This window comes from Gossypium hirsutum, chromosome D12, assembly GCF_007990345.1.
Source record: "Gossypium hirsutum isolate 1008001.06 chromosome D12, Gossypium_hirsutum_v2.1, whole genome shotgun sequence".
NCBI lineage: Eukaryota > Viridiplantae > Streptophyta > Magnoliopsida > Malvales > Malvaceae > Gossypium > Gossypium hirsutum.
The window spans coordinates 50,410,305-50,424,367 of NC_053448.1; the positions used below are offsets into that span (position 1 = coordinate 50,410,305).

At 34.1% G+C, this 14,063-nt stretch overlaps 3 protein-coding genes across 9 annotated transcripts; 2 read left to right on the forward strand and 1 right to left on the reverse strand.

The window, feature by feature from the left end:
• The first annotated feature begins 2,656 nt into the window (after positions 1-2,656).
• Positions 2,657-6,570, forward strand: LOC107946393 (mitotic checkpoint protein BUB3.3). 3 transcript variants are annotated; one of them, XM_016880697.2, is made up of 10 exons: positions 2,657-2,950; positions 3,042-3,172; positions 3,648-3,730; positions 4,541-4,792; positions 5,019-5,091; positions 5,333-5,413; positions 5,496-5,577; positions 5,851-5,951; positions 6,110-6,238; positions 6,391-6,570. In XM_016880697.2, exons 1-9 carry the CDS (start codon positions 2,846-2,848, stop codon positions 6,192-6,194), a joined length of 993 nt encoding a protein of 330 aa, XP_016736186.1. In that variant the 5' UTR covers positions 2,657-2,845; the 3' UTR covers positions 6,195-6,238; positions 6,391-6,570. The 3 variants fall into 3 exon arrangements, 2 of the variants coding, with proteins under 2 accessions (XP_016736186.1, XP_016736185.1); XR_001696925.2 differs by having other exon boundaries at positions 2,658-2,950; positions 6,110-6,258; XM_016880696.2 differs by having other exon boundaries at positions 6,110-6,570.
• Positions 6,571-6,879: 309 nt separating this feature from the next.
• LOC107946394 (eukaryotic translation initiation factor 5A-2) lies at positions 6,880-8,225 on the forward strand. Its single transcript, XM_016880698.2, has 5 exons — positions 6,880-7,125; positions 7,347-7,469; positions 7,546-7,602; positions 7,687-7,761; positions 7,930-8,225. Exons 1-5 carry the CDS (start codon positions 7,003-7,005, stop codon positions 8,029-8,031), a joined length of 480 nt encoding a protein of 159 aa, XP_016736187.1. The 5' UTR covers positions 6,880-7,002; the 3' UTR covers positions 8,032-8,225.
• A 169-nt stretch (positions 8,226-8,394) lies between these two features.
• Positions 8,395-13,166, reverse strand: LOC107946395 (uncharacterized). Of its 5 annotated transcripts, none has more exons than XM_041106988.1 (12): positions 12,997-13,166; positions 12,772-12,888; positions 12,077-12,200; positions 11,097-11,446; positions 10,835-10,918; positions 10,489-10,719; positions 10,169-10,301; positions 9,923-10,085; positions 9,690-9,818; positions 9,244-9,438; positions 8,705-8,827; positions 8,395-8,631 (listed from the first exon to the last, which is right to left on the reverse strand). In XM_041106988.1, the coding sequence occupies exons 4-12, from the start codon at positions 11,377-11,379 to the stop codon at positions 8,506-8,508; spliced, it is 1,467 nt and encodes a 488-aa protein (XP_040962922.1). In that variant the 5' UTR covers positions 11,380-11,446; positions 12,077-12,200; positions 12,772-12,888; positions 12,997-13,166; the 3' UTR covers positions 8,395-8,505. The 5 variants fall into 5 exon arrangements, with proteins under 5 accessions (XP_040962922.1, XP_040962925.1, XP_040962924.1 ...); XM_041106991.1 differs by having other exon boundaries at positions 8,395-8,619; positions 10,169-10,295; positions 12,997-13,128; XM_041106990.1 differs by having other exon boundaries at positions 8,395-8,619; positions 12,997-13,128.
• Between the last annotated feature and the right edge of the window lie 897 nt (positions 13,167-14,063).

Here is a 14,063-nt window from a genome sequence, read left to right on the forward strand (position 1 = left end):
GACTATTACGGGATGTGGGCGTATTAGGGACGGAATGGATTCGGGACGTAATAGCATTACGGGTAACCAAACGCCTGTTTGGTTGTGGGCCCGCTGCATAGCGGGGGAATGCATGCCTATTCCCCCAACCAAACGCCCTGTAAGTGTTGAACCCAAAAAAAACAAACAAAGAAAACATAGTAAATGAAAAATAATCAATACAAATAGTACCCAGAATAACTGAAGAGGTAGGGATTGAGAAATCGCGTGAACGGGAAACAAGAAATCTAAATTATTTGAAAAGTTGAATAGAAAGAAAGAAGCGAGAAAGAGAGAGAGAAGGCGGCAGCTGAAACTCAGAGACAGATAGATGGAGGGAAGTGAACAAACTCAAGAATCCGCGCCCTTTTATAAACCCAGACAACTAGCCGTTGTGTGGTGTGCGCTTTTCTTTAAATGTAAAAATTAGGCAAATAATAATCTAAATTACTTGTCCAATCTTTTTAATTCGTATTAAATTAAGCCTTGGATCTTTAAAACAAATTATTGGAAATGCGACTTTCACATAGGAAAGCATTAATGAAATTCTTTATTTATGTAATAAATAAATAAAATTAAGACTCTTAATTTATTTACTTTTAATTATCACATTTTTAATTTTTTAAGCAATTATCTACATCACTGTACTCTCTAATTTGATAGAATTCATAAATGTATTTATATTTTTATATTATATCCTTTTTTTTACACACAATAACCCAAATATAGTAACAAATAAACACCAAAAAAGTAAAAAAAATATTTTTTACCTAAAATATTTTGGATAAACTATACCATTAGTCACTAAACTATTGGTAAATTTTCATTTTGATCATTTAACTACAAAAAGTTACAATTTGGTCATCGAACTATTTAAAAGTTTCTTTTATTTAAGTTATTAAACTATCCAAAAGTTTTTATTTAAGTTATTGGGATATTAAGTTTGTTTTAGAAGTTTTGCTAGCGAGCTCCAAGCAATTATTCGAAGATCGATATGATAGATCAGTACTCATTGACAAGTAGAAGAGCATGCCTTAGATCTAAGTCGATCCGATGGTTAATGTCGAAAATTTGAGAAAAAACAATTTGAATTTTGGTTTGAAAATTTGTGACGTCAAAAATTGATTCATAAAAAAAAATTTGAATTGTTAAAAAAAGAGGAAAAAGAATTCCGATTAATGTAGACAAAGATGTGATTTAAATAAAAACTTTCAAATACGTGATGAAATTATAACTAAAACAAAAATTTACCAATAATGACTAAAGGTGTTGTTAACTACGGTTGGGCTTTAATTAGGGGTGAGCAAAATTCGATTTGACTCGAAAAAAATCGAAAAAAGTTCGAATTTCGAGTTAAACGAATTGAGTTATTCGAGTTATTCGAATCAACTCGAATTTTTTTTTTCAAATTTCGAGTTCGAATCGAGTTGAGTTTTCGAATTCAAATAACTCGAACAATTCGAATAATTCGAATATCAAACTATAATATTTTACATTTTTACCCCAAACTCCCAAACCTTTTTACTTTTCCCTCAAAACTTTTACTCCTTTTCACTTTCCTCCTCAAAACTTTTATTCCCCTCCCCTCCCAACCCCTCAATCTATCCAAAATCCATTTCCCACCAAAATTTTACTCTCCCATTTACTTTTTCTCAAAATTTTACTCACAAAACCCCTCAAAACCTTTTATTTTCCCTCAAAATTTTTACTCCCTCCCATTTTTCCCCTAAAACTTTTATTCCTTTCTCATCCCTCCTCTCATCTACCCCAAACCCTCCCCCATCCAATTTTTTTTAATATTTTCCCTCCAAAATTTTACTCCCCTATTTACTTTCCCTCAAACTTTTATTCCCTCAAACTTTTTATTTTCTCCCTAAACTTTTACTTCTCTCCCTTTACTCTCAAATAAAAAATTAAAATTATCCAAAAAAAATCACTAAACATAAATAGTAATAATTTTATTTATATCTACTATTTATATTATTAAATTAAATTTCACATTTTATATTATTTATATTATTGAATTGTTTAGTCATATTGAATATTTATATTAAAATTGAATTATTAATTATGCCATAAAATATTCGTGTTAAAATTTTATATTGGTATTAATTTCACATTTTATTTTTAAAATAACTTTTATTAAAAAATCATATTTTTACATTTAATATATTTTTTAATTCCAAAATATATAGTGATAAGAATATGAAGATAATTGAAACAACTAAGTAAGCAAAGAAGCTAACCAGTATATAAAAAATTAATAAATAAATTATGAGGTGATGAAAGTTAATAAAAAAATTGATTAAGGTGGACAAATTTTATTATGATGGGCACAATGACCCAAAATTTTTTTTAAAATTTAACTCGAACAAATATATTCGATTCGAATTTCATCTCACTCGACTCGATTCGAGAAAACTTCAAATAAAGTTAGGATGATAAAATGAGATTCGAAAACTCAATTAACTCGAAAATTTTTTATTCGATTCGATTCGATCGAATGCTCACCCTTAGCTTTAATGTCAGACTAGATGGATACTGGGAGGGTAATTTTGACTTTTGGGGAGACGGAATGGATAATTTCGTAAATCTACATTATAATTTAAATTTACCAGGAATTCACTGAGCGGGAAATTTAAAAAATTCTGAGTTTTTGAGTCTTCAACCTTTTTTGCCCTTCGGCTCCATCCAGGCTAACTTATCTCTCACTGAAATCAAGATTCTAGATTCAGGGTTCTCACCAATCAGCTATTGTGAAACTTGGGAAAATTTCACTTGCCTACACACTCCTTCAAGAATTGAACTCTCCTTGGACGCATTTGCAATGAACGAATCTTGTTTGGAATTCAAGAATCCGATCCAAGACGCGATTTCCAGGGTCCGATTCGCGCCGCAGTCCAACAACCTCCTCATTTCTTCTTGGGACCCCGTCAGTAGTCTTCTCTTATGTCTTATTTCAGTTTCGTTTTCCGATGAATTGCAATCGCTCGAACTGATTTTGATTCTCTGATTTGTAACAGTGTCTTCGACTGTATGATGTGGATTGTTCTCAACTTAGATTAGAAGCTCCGTCCGAGGCTGCGCTTCTCGACTGTTGTTTCCAGGAGGAATCTGTCGCTTTCAGCGCTGCCTCTGATGGTTCTATTACAAGGTTTTTCATTTTAATTGATTTAGTGAATTCGAATTTTCATTTAAGCTCTTACATGAGAGGTTTCTTCTTCAGTTAGGGTTTCTACTATTAAACTGAATGAAAAAAAGGTTCCTAACCGGTTATAATCTGATGAGTTATAAAAAGTAAGCGATGTGAATCTTAGTTGAGTTGAATTTAGCAAGCAAATGAGATTTTCCTACTTGTTAACCTCATTTGATCATGCATCTGATGCATGGTAATAATTTTGTTATGTAAATTTGATATTTTGCAATGTACATTAACTTTATTGTCATTTCAATCGGGAAAAAGTTTGGAATTTTAATTATCACTCTTTGTGACTGGACTTCGGGAAAAAGATATATGCTTTGAATTTTATACCATATTGCTAAAATGTGATTAAGAGCATGAAATATATAACCACTTTCTTTTGTAAATCTAAGCTTCTTTACATATGGAAATCCTTTTATTTTTCTAGGTATGATTTGCATTCTGGAATCAGCAATAAAATAGGAAATCATGATGATATAGCAACATGCGTGGAATATTCTACTGAAACACGTAAGTTAGCTACTTCGTTTCTACAGAAAAGTGCACATGTGGAACATATACATCAAGAGACTTCGTTTTACTTTTATGTCCCGCAACTTGTCTTTGTCTTGTTTCAATCAGCAAACGAATGTAATTTGTCCTAAAGGTCCCTGATTGTTTCTATGTACTTTATCATGGTAATCTGTGAACAAGTAATGATGGTTACATTTTGTAATTAAATTTCCTTGTAATTCATTTAGCTAAGAAACTAAACATCGTTCCATTACCTTAAACCTTCTATAAACGTTGTAAGTGTCCACTATTTTGTGTATCGGGTTTTTCACAACTTAATCACTAAAAAGATTGAGAATATTCTAAAGAGTATTGCTCTGTTCTGTACTTCCCTCGCAGAAGTTGTTGAGCAACTGAATGTTTTGTTTTTCATGTTGTTACATAAGCTGGGGCTTTGACAATGCTGTCATAAAGAAATTTTAGCTGATAAATAACTTGGTCCTCTTTTCAGAAGGCTTTCAAGAACACCGCTGTTAGTTTTAATTGCATGTACATGTATAAATATGCACCTATGCAACTATGTGCATAATGTTAATAATATAATTCTTAGAATGTATTTGTGAGTTTATGGTTTCATATGACAGCACAATGTTTTGTTCTTGCCGTTGGAGGGTCCATGTCCCATGAGGACCCTTTAAATTGCAATTTTCTGATGAACATCCAAAACAGCCCTTAATACAACCTTAGATCTTAGATTACCATTCAAATATGTTTCTATAATCCGATTTATTTCTAGTAGAAGTTAAACTCCTAATTCTATTATTTCAGGTCAAGTGATTACTGCAGGTTTTGATAAGAAGATCATAGCCTGGGACATTTTTGGAGCAAAACCACTTGTGTACCTGAGAAATCTAGATGCAGAAGTGGAGTCAATGTCACTCTCTGGATATGAATTAATAATAGCTGTCGGATCATCAGTAGATATTTATGACTTGCGTAACTCAGACAAATGTGTTCAATCAAATAAATTTTGTATGGATGTTCCACTACGATGTGTCTCCTCAATTCCTTATTTGAAAGGTATTATTTCTTGATTGTGTTGGCTCTACATGTAATGATGTTGTGAAGACTTGTTGACGAATGGTCTATTATATCCTATGACCAAACAGCAAGCCGTGAATTTCACATGAATGAAGATTTTATGCATAGCCTTCTGTCAGAAATCGTAATCTTCAATATACCAACTTTCTGAGATGACTTTCAACTTTCTTAATACTGCCCTTAAAGCAGATTAATTTCTATGCAGGATATGCAGTTGGATCGGTAGATGGACGAGTAAAATTAGAGATTTCATATCCGTCCAGTTCAAACAATATCGGGTTAGTTTTTGAAAATCGTATAACTTTGGGACCGTTTTAACAGTTGAACATTGAAAATCATGGTCTGGGTCAATTTATAAATCCATTTTATTCATGCATCTGAAAGCACTTAAAGTTAAATTTTCCTCTAGACTAAACAGAAAGCATATCGTTCAATAGCCTTCTTAGCCTTTGGCATAATTTTGAAAGTATACCTACGGATATTGGATTATGCATTACTTTATACATCTCATGCTTGCAGGTATATGTTCCGATGTCATCCAAGATCAAGAGATGGAAGAAACCATCTAGTACCAGTGAATGACATTGCATTCAACCCATTGTATGTGCTCTTCTATCAGTAGCCTCTCGTAGATTATGGACATTGCTGCATAACGGGATTTTTATGGTACTTTCTGTTTTAGCATCTCAGGTGCTTTTGTCACCGGTGATAATGTGGGTTATGTTACAGCATGGGATGCTAAAAGTAGAAGAAGACTCTTTGAGGTGATCTTATGTGTTCTTTTTACTTTTACTTATTGTGCTGTTACTCTAGATAAGTGCATCATATGATTCCTCAGTCTATCAAATAGTGGTTTTGGTTTGGGATAATATGCTTATGTAACTGATGGTTGATACCATAGCGACCTTCATTAAGCAAATAAAATGCTTTTAGAAGGCACATGCTAAATAACTAGTGTCAAACAATGCAATTATGATAATAATGATGAACAATTTGTAGAGAAATTCGTTGTTGACTTTGCTTTTCTTTGGTTTTAGTTGCCTGATTGCGCAAACAGTATTGCGTCCTTGACATACAACAATGAAGGACAAATTTTGGCTGTTGCATCAAGCCATACTTACCAAGAGGCCACTGAAATGTTAGTTGTTCTTCGATTTCTATTACCTCCACCATCTCGTGTTTACATGATTTGATAAAGTGTGTATATATATATATATATAACAAGAGGGAGTTGAGTGTGTCTTGTCATTTGTTATTAATTTTTTAATTGAATCATTTCCAATTTTCCGGAGACAGAGAAAAGCCCCCACAAATATTTGTGCATAAACTGGAGGAAAGCCATCTCGGATCAGTTTCTGATGGAAGTTCAAGCAGGAAATGACTGCACCAGGCATAACAATCAAAAGAACACAGCTGCACACTCTTGTATGTACAACATTGAGAAGGTGCTTCTAGTCATTGATTGCTGGTAGATTTATTGATAATTTGAAAATGAAGCCTGATTCTGTCTGGATCAAGATAGCAAGAACTTTCAACGTTTACTTATGATCGTTACCCCTTTGCTTGCTCATTTTCAGATCACCGGCAGAGTCTGCCAAATCAATCTGTTTCTTGCATCCTGAACCTGACTCCCTACTGGGCTGAGAACTAAAAGGCCATTTACTTTTTTGTACTTCATTCAGTTTTCTTCTTGTCACTGGTATTTTGAAGTAACACGAAGAGGGTGCTATAACTATAATAACATAATGTTTAATTTATGTATTGTAGTTTGTTTGTAAGATTTGGTCATCATAATTCATGATTGTAGTGTGTTTAGGGTTACATGGTTGGGACTATGGGAAATTTGGAGTTTGTCGAAGACTTGAATTGAGTTCAATTGGTTTTTCTTCTTCTTCTTCTAATTGGTATGAAAAAAGAAATCTGCATCCAGCAATAATCTATCTGTTAATACCCGATTTATTAAAAAGAAATAGAAAAAAAATGGTAGTAACTGCTAAAATATCAGATTTGAGTTGACTCTGGGGCCCAAAGAAGCCCACGTGGAAACATCTCAAGCTGAGTATCAGTTCCACGCACTAACTAACTCGTTCACTCTCCTTACTCTCCCTCGATTTCCCACTTCGAAGCTTTGCTTTGATCCGTATCTCTCGCTTTCTCCAAAAACTTGCGAATTCTTTAGCTTCGTCGCCATGTCTGATGAAGATCATCATTTTGAATCTAAAGCTGACGCCGGAGCTTCTAAGACATTTCCACAGCAGGCCGGCACCATTAGGAAGAATGGTCATATCGTCATCAAAAGTCGGCCTTGCAAGGTTACATTTTTTTAATTTTATTGTTTATGTTCATTTATGCCGCTATTACTCTTTATTTTTAAGATCACCAGAATTTCTTTTATGTATTTATCAAAATCTGTAAATAAATTGTTGAATCTCCGAATTTGTTTGGCGAAATTAGTGAAATGAAGGGTTTTATCTTTGATTTTTTATTATTACTTAGCTAAAATAATATTTTTTTTGTTGTTGAAATTTTGCAGGTTGTGGAAGTTTCAACTTCCAAGACTGGGAAGCACGGACACGCCAAATGTCACTTTGTTGGAATTGATATCTTCACTGGGAAAAAGGTGGAAGATATAGTTCCTTCGTCTCACAACTGTGATGTAAGTCGCTCTTATTCGCTCGCTTTACTCATTATGTTGTAGGTTTTGGAGGCTAAAGGATGTTGTTTGGTTACAGGTTCCTCATGTCAATCGCACTGATTACCAGCTGATTGATATCTCCGAGGATGGATTTGTAAAACCTATTATTTGGTTTGTTTTTGACATTCTTTTTGGGCATTAGACGATGTTCTGATCATATCATTTGCTAATGATTTAGGTGAGCTTGCTGACTGAAAGTGGGAACACTAAGGACGATCTTCGGCTTCCAACTGATGAATTTCTGCTTACACAGGTTAGTTTGCATGTCAAAACGGGTATCTCATTTCTTGCCTTTTTGCTACCCTGAAATTGCCAAATTCATCCAACTTCATATGGTTTCTCACCCATATCATATCAATGTTGGACCAAGTAGGTAGGAGTATGTGATTTGAAAATAATATGTAGTGTTTGGTGAATGTAGATAAAGACAGGATTTGCAGAGGGGAAGGATCTGATTGTGACAGTGATGTCAGCAATGGGTGAAGAGCAGATCTGTGCTCTGAAAGATATTGGCCCCAAGTAAATTCCTGGGGGGCGTCCTTCACATTTCACATCTAGTGCATGGAATGGGTTTTGCTAATTTAGTGCATTCTTTAAGACCATTTAAATTTAATTTATTTTAAATAATTGACAATTTTATTTGTCATTTTTTAAAGATACTTCTCTTAGATAATAATTTAAGGTCGTTAATAATAATTTTTGACATGTTTTTCTGTATCAAAAGTGTATTTTAGTTTATATGCTTTTCATGTTATGTTCCAATTGGGGGGGTATGTCAAAACATAAGAATGAGTCTGACCCACCCTTTGAGACACAAAATCAGATTGAAAAATTATTGTTTATGGTTGAAAACCAAAATAGTTAATCCTTACAACAAGCTTTGATCTCAATAATCTAGTCAATTGCTTTGCTGGTGTGATAAAGATGATGAAAATTACAAGGCAGAAATAACAAAATAAATGAATGCAAACAATGGTGTTGAATTTAAATCTGCATTTTAATCATCTTTGACACTTACAATGGTAGGAATTTGGCCATGATTTGCAAAATCAATCTTATTCAGCCGCAGACAGCACAAGGCTTGCTCTGGTAATTCCTCTGGTTTTTGTGCCTGCACCAGAAACTAAATGTTATGAATTTCTCCTCTATTCAGTTTCGTCCTATTCGGAAATTCAGAGAAAATGGGAAGAAGTTACCTGAATAGTCAAACCCAGATTAATGATTCCATTCTTCATGCGGTCTAGAAACGATTCAAGTCCTTTCCTAGATATGTAGCTAAATCTGTGTATATCAAGGTCGATCTCGAAGTAATTTGGCCCCTGCATCATGATCAACACAGAGACGCAACTTTTAACCTCGGAAGAAGTTAAAAAATGGTTGCATGTTCAGCTTTCTAAAACACTATATGCACTAGGCGTAGGCTATGTTGTTTAAGACGTCAACTGAAAATGTTTTCAGAATTAAGGACGGAAATATAATCCATCGACAGACTCAAGCCTGAGTAACCTAGGCTTAGTTCATGCCCTAGAAAAACTGCCAACACTATCCAGGCATAGATAGAAAGATCATATCCCATACTTGTGTCCGAATATGTGATGGCGGTAAATACTTCACGAAAAGTAAAAAGTAGAAACAACGTAGAATCATTTGACTGCATGTAATTGAATTCCTTCAAACCTTGCATATACATGCATCTATACAGTATGTGAAAGCAGCAGAGAAAGCTATAAATTACCTTATAAAAATTATGTTGAGGCCGCGAAAGCACTGGCTTATCGTTATAAGCTTGAATAAGCTTCTTTTCAGTAGAACCTAACTGAAGCTCGTCTGGGTTAACTAAACTGGCCATAATTTTTAGCCTCTCTCTGAAAGGAACAATGGACTCTTTCGCAAACCCTTTAACCTTTTCCATTTCATCTTCAATAAATTTCTGTAACAAAGCACGGACACTAATATCAACTAAAATATTCTTCAAGGTGGAAAGAATAGATCCTACTCTATATTACTTGAGCTCAAGTGTGATTTTCTGGCATGAATTTATTTTCAAAATTTTCATGTATTCGAAGGGTTATTGAAGAATCATAACCCCATATCCAAGCGCAGCATAAAATGGCAGTACTTAATTCGTTGGTAGCTAACATTGAATGTTAAGTTGTACGAGGAAATTGGTAAGGGGAATACCTTTATGCTGTCCTGGAAGTGAGGGGATACATCTTTGTCAAAAGTATCCGAGACCTTAAAATATAACACAAGGCTCAAGCCTTCCCCGTTGGCATCACCAAGAAACACACTTGCTGGATAGGTCGGAACCTGCAACAAGTATACCAAACAAATTATAGATGTCATAAAAACAATTTACCCAACAATGATGAAAAGAAGACATTATCCGGGGCAATAAGGAGAGAAATAAGAACCTGTATATTAACAATCAGAAGTGCAGGCACATTTTCATGCGGTTTTACGTGTGGTAGTTCGAGATGCTGAGCAATGTGATTCACTTTCCGAGGGCAGATAAATAAATCGACCCCAATTGGTACATAAGGGCTACAATCAGGAGCAGGGAACTTCTGTTTATCTCTGCATGATAAGGCTCAACTTCAGTTGTACTTAAGAAAATGATATATTATGGAATGCAGATAACAGTGAACTAAACGGCTCACCGAAAGTAATTCTTGCCTCGGAGCTTAAAAAGCAAAGGAGAAATCTCCGACCAGCTTCCTACCGTCGGTTTCTCTCCTGAGCATGGAATTATAAGTCCAGCTCTTGGACGGTATAAGTACCTCTCAGCTGCACCTGTTAACAAATTTGTTAGCCCTAGTTGAAAGATAGAAAGGCTATTCGTTTGATTTTGTTTTGATTTTTAGAGTATATACTAATGCTATAATTCACAAATATCATGAATTATGCATATATATTTTTTATCAGAATGTTCCTACAAGTTCGATTAAGAGGTCTACTTTACAAAATTCCAAGATTTTACCGTCAAAAGATTTCCTCTTCACGGAAAGCATGATAACTGTTGATTTCTTTCGGCTTTCTTGGGTTTTCTCCCCCGAATCAACCGTGCCATCTTTGCGGCCCTTAGAGCTGTAACTTTCATACACTCTTTCATGTTTAGACCCGTTATCAACAAGGCATGATGAATTTCCGTACTGAAACACTTGTGCATTTGAAATATTCCCTATCGGATTACCTAATGAAGAAAATGCATCTGGAGGCAGCAACAAAAGGGGAGAAAAAAGTGTAAGCTTTGCCAACCAACTGAACATTGAAAATCGTAGTCGAAAGAAATATAACTTGGTTGCAATAAGATGCAACTGCATTACCTCCATATACACTGCCAGCATCATCATCCGACTCGGACTCCATAATGCTAACAGAATCGAACCATACTTCCTCTTGGCATCTTCCTGCAAAATAATTTCATTTCTACAGTTACAAATTGTTTGGATTTCAATAAGGTAGGAAATATGTAGAAAATATCTCCTAACAAGCACAAATGCGAAAAGCATTCACCATGCATATTCATATATGTATATGTAATATATATCAGAAATTTTGTAGTGAGAGATGAATAGAAGAAGAGACCATTGGCATCAATTTGACTGTGGTTCCATTGTAGCTGGGTTAGATGAAATGCCACATTAGACAACTCCGAGCGCTTACAATTGCAGGTGGTTGAAGCACCCTTCTGAACATATTCACCAACAGCAATATCTGTTACGTGACTCCCAGCATCGCTCATCCTTTTCATGCATTCATCAGGAATGGAAGTGGCGATTTTCCCACGGTTCTTGCAGAATCTGCCAAAGCGTCCTTTGTGCGGCCTTGATTGTGCCTTTTCACTATGTACGGAGACACAGCCGCCCATTATGCTGATAATCTTTTATCACAACTGCTACTAGTGAAGCTGAATCAGGCACAAAGGAACCACTAACCTGCAGATTAATCCAAGACAAATGAATCAAATTTTGCAAAGCAACATCAAAAAAACATGAGGACCTTAGTACCATCCTAAGAAGACAACCTATGAATTAAACATTCATGAATGCAGCATGCAAAAATAATATTAGCAATGAACGAGCGAATTATTCCAAACTCGAAATGTGGTTATATTATCTGTTCTTAAAAACAGATAAACTCATTACTACTTTCGGCTAAGAACCTGGAAATCCATTGCATGACCAAGACATGCACAAAATAGACTAAAAAATTGATGAACTTGGCTAAACAAACTAGTAAATTACTATAAGAATTTGGCTCATACCTTAGTACCATCCTAAGAAGACAACCTATGAATTAAACATCCATGAATGCAGCATGCGAAAATAATATTAGCAATGAACGAGTGAATTATTCCAAACTTGAAATGTGGTTATATTAAATGTTCTTAAAAATGCAAGCCTAACCCTAAACTCTAATATCTCTGAAAACAGATACACTCATTACTACTTTCGGCTAAAAACCTGGAAATCCATTGCATGACCCAGACATGCACAAAATAGACTAAAAATTTGATGAACTTGGCTAAACAAACTAGTAAATTACTATAAGAATTTGGCTCATACCTTAAAGTCATTCCAAAAGAAAAAGCACTCCTTTGGAGATTCCTTATCCAATCAAAATCACATCAAGCGAAGCTTATTCCATTGGATCGCCTAAGAAGCTTGACCAAAACTAACACTGTCCTACCTGAACATCAATAATATGTATTAAAAAAAATGCAACTAAAAAACCAATATAATTTTATCATAATTATGTTGAGAAATTCTAAAAGACACTTGCAAAACATCCTCAATTTCGAAACCTAAAAGAGACACCGTTGGCTAAGATAACAACACACTATTTCGTCTAATCATTGAAGTCTCTCCCCCCCCCCAAAAAAAAAAAAAACGCCCCACCACATGATTGGATCCCTAAGTATGTATTTAGAAAATCAGAGTGACTAATCCTTAAACTAGGAATTTTCAAAAAAAAAAAATATATAGTTGTATCAAATATTGCTAGATAAAAAAGATACTTACAAAACTAGTAGGAAAATAGTTATATTTGATAAAGAAAAAAAATAGAGCAAAATCATAATGAAAACGGAATCAAATCAAGTTTCGAAATTGAAACGATCATGATTACTGTAAAACATTTAAAAAGGAGAAAAAAAAAAGAAGAAAGAAGAAACGAAAACGACAAGCTTTCAGTAAGCAATACGAATGACAAAACTCAATCAAGTTTAAAGGAACAAAAAAAACCAAGTGGAGAGAAGAACCTATGGAGAGAAAGAGAGCAAGGTTAAAATCCGGATATGGAGGAGGAACAGCTGTTTCTTCACTTCGGACACTTTGAATTCCTGTCACAGTCTCTGTCCCTGTTTCTCAATCACTATCTAAGATCGATACAGAGCTGAAAAATCAGAGAAAATACGAAAAAAAAAAAAGACAAAAGAAACTGTGACTCTTCCGTTGTAAACAGATCCTTACTCTGCAAACCTCACCTTTTAAATGTTGTCTTTCTTTTCTGCGCTCAATGACTGCCTGTGGGTTATTATTATTATTATTTATTTTCTTTGTCGCCCGAGATTTCGCGGGCATTACTGTATTTGTGTTAAATGTTAATCCTACATCTATTTTACAAAGGTAAGAAAGCATATTGATTTTATAGTCCAAAACCTCGGCTTATAAGAGGTTCATTGAATCTCTGTTTTCTCTTCATTAATTATGTTTCTTTTGAGTGGTGTAATTTATGGATCATGGATGGTAAGCCAAATAAGAAAACACGTGTTTGTCATAGAAACCATCAAATAATCATTGAATTTCACAAAAGGTTTCTGTTGGGTAAAATTATCAAATCATTGATTCTTTTTTAATTTATTGGCTGAGAAAAGAAAAGCGAATTTCATACAAGTTAGTATACTAAATATTTAAATTTAATTGGAAAACAATTTTCATGAAAATATAATAACATCAAATTTTAAAAAATAACACAATAAATCAAATTAGAACTTGTTTAAACAAGTTGTATTGTTGAGAACAAAAACGTTGCCATCAAACTGATGTTGGTTTTTAGGAAAAAAATAATTTAATTAGTTAAAAAGAAAAAATGAAAGCACAAATATGTCTCCATCACGGCAGAGAGGCAAATTATTACGATTGCGCGTTCGTGTGCAGATGCTCCATGAAAACGACACCGTATGGGCATTAAACAATTTTAGGGTTGTTCCATATTGATTATTATATTACTAGCCTCTCGGTGTGGGACATTCAAATGAAAGTGGTAGCTTAAGGAATATAAAATTTAATTGTTTTGCTTAAGGATCTTGAGGGTGTGATATTTGATCTTTGCAATCCTTTTTCTATTTTCAGATTCCAAATATTTATTTAAAAAATATGTTGGGTTTTAATTATAAAAACGATAGTGGTATGGTTGTCTCCAACCCAACTTTCAATTTCAGACCGAGTTTTATTATCATTATTGTTGTTGTCCTCTCATTTTTGTCTTAATTACAAAAATAGGATTTGTTAAGTGTATGTGATGGTAAGATGATTGATTTGAGTTTGTGTC